Here is a 9,145-nt window from a genome sequence, read left to right on the forward strand (position 1 = left end):
TTCTCGCTGCAGGGCTTTAAAACCCACTAATCGGTTGCCACATCAGCAACATTTGTTTACGCAACTTTGTCCCGTTGCCTAGACCTATGACGTGGCGGACTTTTATTGGATATGAACCAAAAAACAGAAAAAAAATATTTATGTCAGCCAAATGCCATTGACATGAGTTCATATTTTTTTGTTCTAGTTTACGTAAAATTAATTCGCACAAATAATATGCACTATTACCCGTTTGCATGCATGTAATTTTAGATTTTTGGTATCTCCACTATTTCTTATTTAACTTCCATTTTATGAATCTTTCATATAAAAGTCCGTAATAGAGTTACTTTTATATGAAATTTTAGGTTATCTCTATATTTTTTTTTCACTATAATTACGTAATTAGATTAAACTTTAGTCTATGAGAATTTTCAATATTTACCTATAATGAAGCGGGGGTAATCTCTAATCTTGTTCCATTTTCAAAATTTTACGCTTTTGGTACGCATGACATGTCCCTCTCGAGCCCTTGAAAGTTCAAAATCTGTATTTTACATTACCATGCACCCTCACTCCATCTCACTATATTAAGTCAACAACTTTAAATGGTTATATTTAAATCACGAATTCAATTCACCAGAAATAATAGCGTTACACTTAAACAAAAGAAATGGAGTTGATTTTTTTTTTTTTTCTTTTCATTTTTATCTGTCTTTTATTTACTAATTTTTATAATTGACATTATCACTCCAATAAAAGAAGAAACGAATATGTAGAGATTTATATACCGTGGGAGGGAAAATTAGAAGTTAACCGATAAGGGAGGGAAAATTGAATATGTTGAATGATAAGGGAGGAGGATATATCGGAGAAAAAACTATCCAAAAGAATGTTAATGATAAAGAAATTTGATATTGCTAATTAATATAACTTAATGATAAACTAAAAGCTAACAGAAAAAAAAAAATACATAATACATCTTATGCTAAACTCTTATATCTGTTTTAGTTGATTAATTTTATCATTGAACTGATATATTATGCTATGTTCTTTTGATTATTAGTATTATTATTATTAATTTGATCATAAAATTGTTTCAGTTTATCATTTAGAATCCTTTTAAATTGTTCTTCCCCCTGCAGACTTATAAATAATAGCAGGCCTCAACAGCCATTTGCACTGACATTTCTCGTGCAAACTTTTGCATGAATTTTACTTTGTACGAGAAGATGAAAGTTTTCAAAACTTTCTCTCTTCTCTCACTTTTAATCTTCGCTTCTTCGGTTTACGGTCATGGATCGAACAACATTGCTAAGGTTTATTCATATATATATACCATTGATCATTGTTTTAATTTGTGCCTCTTAATTTCTTTTCAGCACTACATTGTTTACATGGGCGAACATTCACTCCCAAATGCGGAAGCAGTCTTTAATTCCAACCATGAACTTCTCTTCTCAGTTCTTGGCCGGTATGTGTTGAACTTTTATAAATTTTCTTTTTAATTTTTTTTTCTTGTTTTACATAATGACATGTAACAGATTGAGTTCGCTTTTTTTTTTTTATAATAATTATATGTACATTATTTTCAGTACTAACGAAGAAGCTCAAAGTGCCATTGTTCATCATTATCACAAGAGTTTCAGCGGCTTCTCAGCAATGCTGACGCCTCAAGAAACCATTGAACTCAAAAGTAAGCACTATTACATTGTCGAAAGAAAAATCCTTTTTTTTTTTTTTTTTTTGTTGACGCTAATGCAGGTATCGTACTGTACTTTTGAATTGCAGAACATGATTCCGTCGTCTCCGTTTTTGAGAGCAAAACTTATGGTCTAGCTACAACAAGATCGTGGGATTTCATGCAACAAATGGATACACTAGACCCCAACCATGGCATTTTTCAAAGCCTCCGGAAACGACAACGTGATGTCATTGTTGGTCACATAGATAGCGGTAAGTGTATGAATATTTATTCAATTAATTGACACTGTATATACCTATTTCGATTTCAACTCAGTCGGAGGGGACCTAATGGGCCTTACCCCGTTTCATTTTACCAGGTATTTGGCCTGAGGCACCAGCGTTCACAGACAGTGGTTTAGGCCCGGTGCCAAAATATTTTCGAGGTTCGTGCACTAAAGGAGATCGATTCCGTTCAGCTCGCGATGATTTTGGCCACGGCACTAACACGGCTTCAGTAGCTGTTGGTGCTGGCGTTTTGATACAAAACCAGCTCGCAATTGGTGGAGCACCAAATGCCCGTTTGTCTGTGTACAAAGTCTGTTGGTTTAACTATCTTTGTCATCAAATTCAATTTTTGTATGATTAATTAATCTCTCTTTTTGGGGTCCAAATATTTTTCTTTCAGCTATTGCAAGGCCGACACACTTATTCCTAGCTCAGTGCAAGGAAAGATAGTGATATGTTATGCTGATGGATTGGATGATAATATAGTTGCAAAGGCTGAAGTGGTGGAAAAGGCAGCAGGTATCGGGATGATCATCATTCAAGAGAACAACGCGACCACGATCAATGATTTGGCTGTTCCTACTCTAATTCTTGGACAAGATGAAGCACTTAGTTTTAAGAACTACATGAGCATAGCACGGTGTCTCTCAGTTTACAATTCATTTTGAATAGTATTTCTCATATAGGATTCAATCTTCAGACTCTTATTTCAGGATTTTACAGGAAAAACGCAGTTATCACTAGCATTTCACCTGCAACAGCAGTGATAGAGACGGAGTCTGCACCAAAGATGGCTGATTTCTCTTCAAAAAGACCTAATCATGTTGCACCTGACATTATCAAAGTGAAGTTTCTTTTTGTGTTGGTTTATCGATTCACAATATTTTTTCTTTTGTTGCAGCCTGATATCACAGCTCCAGGGGTTAACGTCTACTCGGCTCTGCTACCGCCTTCTGGCGTAGCTGATAATGCAGTGGTTTATGGCTATACTTCAGGCACTTCTATTGCCGCCCCTCATGTTGCTGGTTTGGTAAGTGTTTTAAGAGATATAAATAAAAGATGGGAGTGTTTCGGCTATAAAATCAGCACTAATGACAACGGATAATTAAGCTTAGATCACGAGAGAATATTAATTCTGTATCTCTTCATTAATGTATATAAAATTTTTCAAACCACCCTTTTTGTTTGCGCAGCTTTCGTCTTAGACAACATGGGTAATCCAATCCAAGCAGTTGACAGGCTGGCAACACCATTGATTTTGGATCAGGACACTTCAACCCTGACGGCGGAATGTCTCCAGGACTTGTGTATGAATTTGATGACAAAGATGTTCATATTTTCCTTTGCTCTCAAACAACCGATCAGAAAAGACTACGTGCCATCATGGGCATAGCTCTGAAATGCCAAAACTCGCCAGTTCCAGCATATCAGCTGAATTTACCCAACATTGCCATATCCAATTTGGACAAGCCCATCAGATTAAATAGAACTGTAACTTTTAAGGGAAAGCGAGAAGGTCCTCAGGTTTTCCGAGTTTCTGTTGAGCAACCTGAAGGAGTTAATGTAAGAGTTGAGCTTAATGCAAGAGTTGAGCTTAATGAAGAGTTGAGCCCGAGGTTCTTAGGTCGTGTTTAGTTGGGACGAGAGAATGTAGGAGAGGAAAATAATTTAAATTCTCTTTTTATTTTCATTGTTTCGTTTAACAAAATGTATACGAATTTAATTTTCATTAAAATTTAATATTCATCATAATGTAGAATTTGAATCCTACACTAAGTAGTGAAGAATTTAAATTTCTCTTATATTAGAAACTAAAGTTTCCAAAATTACCCTTCATCTTTTTAACTTATTTAGTGACATTAATAATTATTATTTTATTAATTTAATATTATAAATGGACTACCGCCGGAAAGTCGCCGGACCTCGCCGGAATGTTGCCGGTGCCGGATCACCGTCGGACTTCACCGAAAAATTGTCGGACCTCCATCGGCCACCAGACCGTCATTTTATTATATATATATATATATATATATATTATTACTAATATAAATAATTTAATATTTAAGGTAAAGGATAAATTTGTCTAAAGAAAAAAATTATAATTCATTTCCTTATCAAATTTTATATCAAACCAAACAACAAAATTTAATTTCACTACTATTCTCAATTCCTTTCTTCTCCCTTCCTCTCCATTCCACTCTTTTACTCTCCTCCATTTTCTTCAAACCAAACATGACCTTAATTTTTTCTCACGGGGAAACGAAGCTAAGTTACACAGTTCAATTTACTCCTTCAAGAGCTCGAGGTTCTGGGTATACATTTGGAAGCTTAAATTGGAGAGATGGCCAGCATGTTGTTAGAAGTCCTATTGCTGTTGCTGTTTAACTGCTTGATTGCAGGAACTAAAATTTTGATTTTGGTTCGTTTCCTTAGGTTAGCTTAGCTAGATATATATATATATATATATATTTTAAGTATTAGGCAAATGATATACAGTTTTTAATATGTGGAAATTATTTCTTTTGATAAATCTTTACATTCGATGAATAAGAATATATTCGTTCTTTTTAATCAAATGTTTGACAAAAATGAAAAACTTGTATAATTGATACCAGCAAAATCCACTCAAATCAAGCTCCATTAATCAACATTTTGGAGTCTACATTAACAGACAACTTATCTACAAATTTCGGAGTGAAATATAAATTAGATATAGAGTTAAACAACAATTTCAGAAATACAAGTGATCCAACCTCAATAAGAACAAACACAATTAGAAGCCCTAAAAGCCAATTTAGAACCCCACAAAAAATGAACAAACAAATCTTCACTAATGCCCTTGTTCCACCTAACAAGAACAGAAATATAAGACTCTAAATGAATCCCATCCAAGTGGTAAGCAAATGTTACCAAATTAACAACAAACGGGGCATTGTATTAACCCATTTTCATTGCACTCGCCGCATCTTATCATCTTCTTCTGCTCCCCATCCAAAACTTTGCAGCTTCCGTTACACTCCATGCACATCATAAATCTCACACCAGCACAGCCTTCACATCCACCAATGGCCGCCTTTGGTATCCTGTCAAAAAGAATCTCCAATTTGCCCTCTTCTTCCAACTTCATTACCTCATCAACACCACCAATCAATCTTCCCTTCACAAACACGAGTGGAACCTTCACTTGTTTGCTCTCCATTAACGCTCTCAGCTCTTCTTTAAACCCCGAATCCATTGATATATCGCGCTCAAGCGTCTGTACTTGATGCGATTCAATGATGGACCTCACCTTGTTGCAATCCTCAAATGTTTTTCTGATTCCTCTCAATGTAGTGGTGTAAATCACCACAGCATTTTCGCCTCCCGGAGGACACTTCTTATCATAAACGTTAAGTAGCGACTCAGATGAACTTTTACAATTTCGATTACTAAATGTAGGCGAAATGATCCTCTTGATTTGCTCTTCTCCTTCGGATAATTCCCTCTCATAATTGGCAATAAGGTCCGGATCAAACAAGGGACTAAAACTTCTCCTCCACAAAGAAACCTCAGAATCGCAACCCAAACTCTCATTTTTCACGGGAACAATGTTCAAATTCAACGCTTTCTTACACGAACTGTCTTGGAAATTTTTCACTTTCAATACAGATTTCGGGCTAAAATCCGATTTCACAGGACCGTTTACACGTACCTTATTCTCTTTGCCTCCGAATTTCTTCGCTTTCCTCGGGGAACCAAACTGATTCAAGAACTTCAAAGGACTCCTGGCGTCCATGTCCGCAAACCCGCGAAGCAAAACGCGTGCTTTGGGGCTCTTCTTGGTGAGATTCGAAATGGGTACTTGTACTTCCTCTTCAAGACCCTCCATTAGCTCCCAAGCATTTATAACCTCCGGCGGCTCACGGGGCGGCGACCCCTTCACCACTTTCTTTTTCTTCGTGGTCTCCGCAACAATATCTTTAGTGGGAATTTCTTGTTCTTTTTCTTCGTCTTGCTTCAGCTTCTGTTCGTTGTCTAGTTTGAGGACGCCGTAAGTGCTTGAAGTGAGAGAAACGACGTGGTTAACGACGTATTCCTCGCCACCGTCGCCATGGTTGAGGAGTATGTCTCGGCGAAGTTCCCTTTTGACGTGTTTAGAAGAAACGCAACCCATCATCGACGGTTTGCTCTGTGGCTTTGCTCTGTTTTGTTATTTTTATGTGCGAGGGAGAAAGAGAGAGGGAGTTATTTACTTTTAAAACATAACCGTTATCCTGTCTGCAACGGGCCCAACGGTCAAATTTTCGAATGAGATTTGTGGACACGTCGTGGGAATTTTATATTAAGCCCCCTTTGCTATAACTTGTTCTTTTTTTTTATTTTGCCTCATATTTTTCGTAATTTATTGTTTGACCCCCACACTTGCATGGATACATTTTCTTTTATCGATTTTCCCTCAATTATGTACTGCTTTTATATTACTAGATCGTCTAGTTGTTATTGTTGTATATTTTAAATTTACGATATAAATAAAAAAGAGTGAATTTTATTACAGTCATAAATTCTTATGTAAATTTATTTTGTACAAATATTTTCTTAACTCTAAGAGAGAGTGAATTTTGAACTCAAAATCTCTTACAACGTATCAAAATATTTGCTAGTTGCATCCACAAATAAGCTAGCAAAAAATGTGATAATACTAATATTTTGTTCTTCATTTCCCACAGATTTTTTTTAAAAAAATTTCAGTAATTTTTTTAATTTATTTCTTTTGAATGAGAATATTCTTTCAAATCTTACGGTTACTCGATTGGATTATTTTAAAAAATTAAGATTTTATTTGTTCAGATAATTTAATCCAAGGACTATGAGCAAGAATTTTTTTTTTTTCTTTACGTTTTACATTTTAAGGTATGTTTGGTGTTCTCATTTTTAGTAAATTTTAACTAAAACAGACATAGGCAAATCATGTAAATCAATGTCAGCTTTAAATAAGGAATCGATAGGAGAATTTATAGACCACATCAGAGATACTACACTTAATTAATACATATATGACATACATAGTTCAGTTAAATATAATTATTAATTGCATTATAATTTTTTAAAATAACTACATACAAGTGGCAGATATGTTATGTTTTGGGTTGTTGCGTAAGCAAAATAATTTGGAAACCCGAGATAGCTTGTGCCTTGAGCAGTTGTTTTTCTAGGAAGTAGGGAGACAGCAGTTGATTTTTGATCCTTTCGAGACGAAGTTAAAATTATTTACACAAAGAAAAACTACCTTCTTAAGTTTGTAGGCAGCACCCAGACCAGGCAGCCAACATTCGGTTTTACAATCCATTTTTGATGGGCCTATTCGGAAAATCGCAATAGAGTTTTAATTAATTTTATTATCATCTAGAATAAATTAACTAAGTTATAAATATATTTTTTAAAAATAATAGTAATAATTCTCATTTTAGGTGGCTTTTTTCTTCATTGATTCAAAATTACTTTGATTTTATGTATAAAAAAGAATTAAATTATATCACATATTAGGATTTAAAGATAGGTTAGGGTTCATGATTTGTAAAGCACTTAAGTTTAATTAAATTCATAATTTTCCTTTTATGTAATTTCCTCTTGCTATAGAGCTATGGTTTCAAAAATGGGGTTTTGTGAGGATATTGAAGGGGTGTGAAAAGCGGTGCTCTGGGCAAAAATTAGGGCTTAGAATTGGGCTGCATCAAAAGTAAGTGGGTCAGGTGACTTCACATCTGTGGAGGCCGAAATCAGAAAGAATCTAATGGACTGCCAGCTGCCTCAATCAAAATTGTAAGGTTGTGTTTGATAGATTGGATTGCACTGGACTGTACTGGTTTGTAATAGATTGTATTGTATTAAAATATATTAAATAATATATTAACCCCTGTTTGGTGTAAGTATGGAATGTATTGTGTATTTTAATATTTTATATCATTATATTATATTAAACTATAACTTTTGAAATTTATTAATAGAAAATAAATTAATTACCGGCAACCACCATTGACCACCACTGAGATCACCACTGAAATTTTTTTAACATTGTTTGTTTAGGTTATAATTGGTATCATTAGAATTCTCTTATCGAGCTCTACACAACGGTACTAAAATCACTAAAAACAGAGTTCCCCTTGGCCGTAGATCTACAGTCAAAATTTTGAATTTCAAAACTTTAATTGTAAATTTACGGCAAACGGTAGCTCCATTGTTGGAGATATTGATACAATTGTGTAGAGCTCATGACAATAATGCTATTGATACTAATAATAATGCCCAAAGATGCCGGAAAATAACAACGGCCAGCAGTGGTCAAGTTGCCGGCCATTATTAAAATATTTGTATTTAATACATAATTAAAATAAAGTAAAAAATTGAATTAAAAAAAAAAGTAAATGTGGCAAGACCCGCGTAAACCCCGCCGGGGGTGGGGGGGGGGGGGGGGGGGGGGGTGGGGGGTTCTTTATAAGCTACCCAAACTTGATTTATTTATACATATCCTCACCTTCATTATCTGCACCAAACATGGTGCTGAAAATTTTGTACAATCCATACCCCTCTGAAACCCGCGCGCCAATCATGCCCTAAATGTTAAAGATACTACACACCTAATAAATGCAGCTATCACTATTTCAAATTTTCAAATTATAGTTTAGTATAGGCTCAAATGTTTTGTTAAAGAAAAATGTTAAAACAAACTGAAGGATGAACAATGAATTAAATATAATACCTTGTCGTGTCATAGTGTAAATTGATTATTTTATCTTTTTTCCTTTAACATCATATGGTATTACCATGGCTGCTGGGTTGATTGCACTTCATAATGTAGAGTAATCATAACGGCAATGTGATATGGACAGAAAAATACGTTGGTTCGCGAATAAACGTTATGGCATGCGTCATGTGACCTTTGTTTCATACATTAAATCAAAGCAATAATGGGAGTAATAAGTCCAAATTAATCATGCAGACTTGTTCTGGATTGACCCAGCAAGTATCATGCCCTCTAAGCTCGGTAACCCACCATTTATTTTGGCCGAGACTAGATGGTCAAATTGTTCAACGCCTCTCTGCCTACTCAGTACACTTGAGCAATTAAATATATTGGCCACTGAATATTTTGCCAAATACTTCTGAGTTTTTGTTACTAACCAGTGACTATCATCTCTTCATTTTATTATTGAAGTTT

At 34.9% G+C, this 9,145-nt stretch overlaps 2 protein-coding genes across 2 annotated transcripts; one reads left to right on the plus strand and one right to left on the minus strand.

Moving 5' to 3' along the window:
• Nucleotides 1-1,211: 1,211 nt before the first annotated feature.
• LOC107177508 (subtilisin-like serine-protease S) lies at nucleotides 1,212-3,585 on the plus strand. The gene is made up of 9 exons (XM_015531369.1): nucleotides 1,212-1,298; nucleotides 1,362-1,453; nucleotides 1,575-1,675; nucleotides 1,771-1,935; nucleotides 2,043-2,253; nucleotides 2,351-2,590; nucleotides 2,674-2,794; nucleotides 2,852-2,980; nucleotides 3,190-3,585. Exons 1-9 carry the CDS (start codon nucleotides 1,212-1,214, stop codon nucleotides 3,583-3,585), a joined length of 1,542 nt encoding a protein of 513 aa, XP_015386855.1.
• Nucleotides 3,586-4,570: 985 nt separating this feature from the next.
• LOC102620466 (uncharacterized protein At3g28850) lies at nucleotides 4,571-6,162 on the minus strand. The gene has a single exon (XM_006481697.4). The coding sequence runs from the start codon at nucleotides 6,104-6,106 to the stop codon at nucleotides 4,865-4,867; it is 1,242 nt and encodes a 413-aa protein (XP_006481760.1). The 5' UTR covers nucleotides 6,107-6,162; the 3' UTR covers nucleotides 4,571-4,864.
• Between the last annotated feature and the right edge of the window lie 2,983 nt (nucleotides 6,163-9,145).

The sequence above is a fragment of the Citrus sinensis genome, chromosome 6, assembly GCF_022201045.2.
Source record: "Citrus sinensis cultivar Valencia sweet orange chromosome 6, DVS_A1.0, whole genome shotgun sequence".
NCBI lineage: Eukaryota > Viridiplantae > Streptophyta > Magnoliopsida > Sapindales > Rutaceae > Citrus > Citrus sinensis.

What these genes read in the sequence shown, in the direction of transcription:
- LOC102620466 (XM_006481697.4), bottom strand. Translation starts at nt 6,106, where the DNA reads ATGATGGGTTGCGTTTCTTCTAAACACGTCAAAAGGGAACTTCGCCGA.
- LOC107177508 (XM_015531369.1), top strand. Translation starts at nt 1,212, where the DNA reads ATGAAAGTTTTCAAAACTTTCTCTCTTCTCTCACTTTTAATCTTCGCT. An exon ending in CTCTTCTCAGTTCTTGGCCG is followed by an intron (nt 1,454 to 1,574) that starts GTATGTGTTGAA and finishes CATTATTTTCAG; the next exon opens with TACTAACGAAGAAGCTCAAA. An exon ending in AGAAACCATTGAACTCAAAA is followed by an intron (nt 1,676 to 1,770) that starts GTAAGCACTATT and finishes TTTGAATTGCAG; the next exon opens with AACATGATTCCGTCGTCTCC.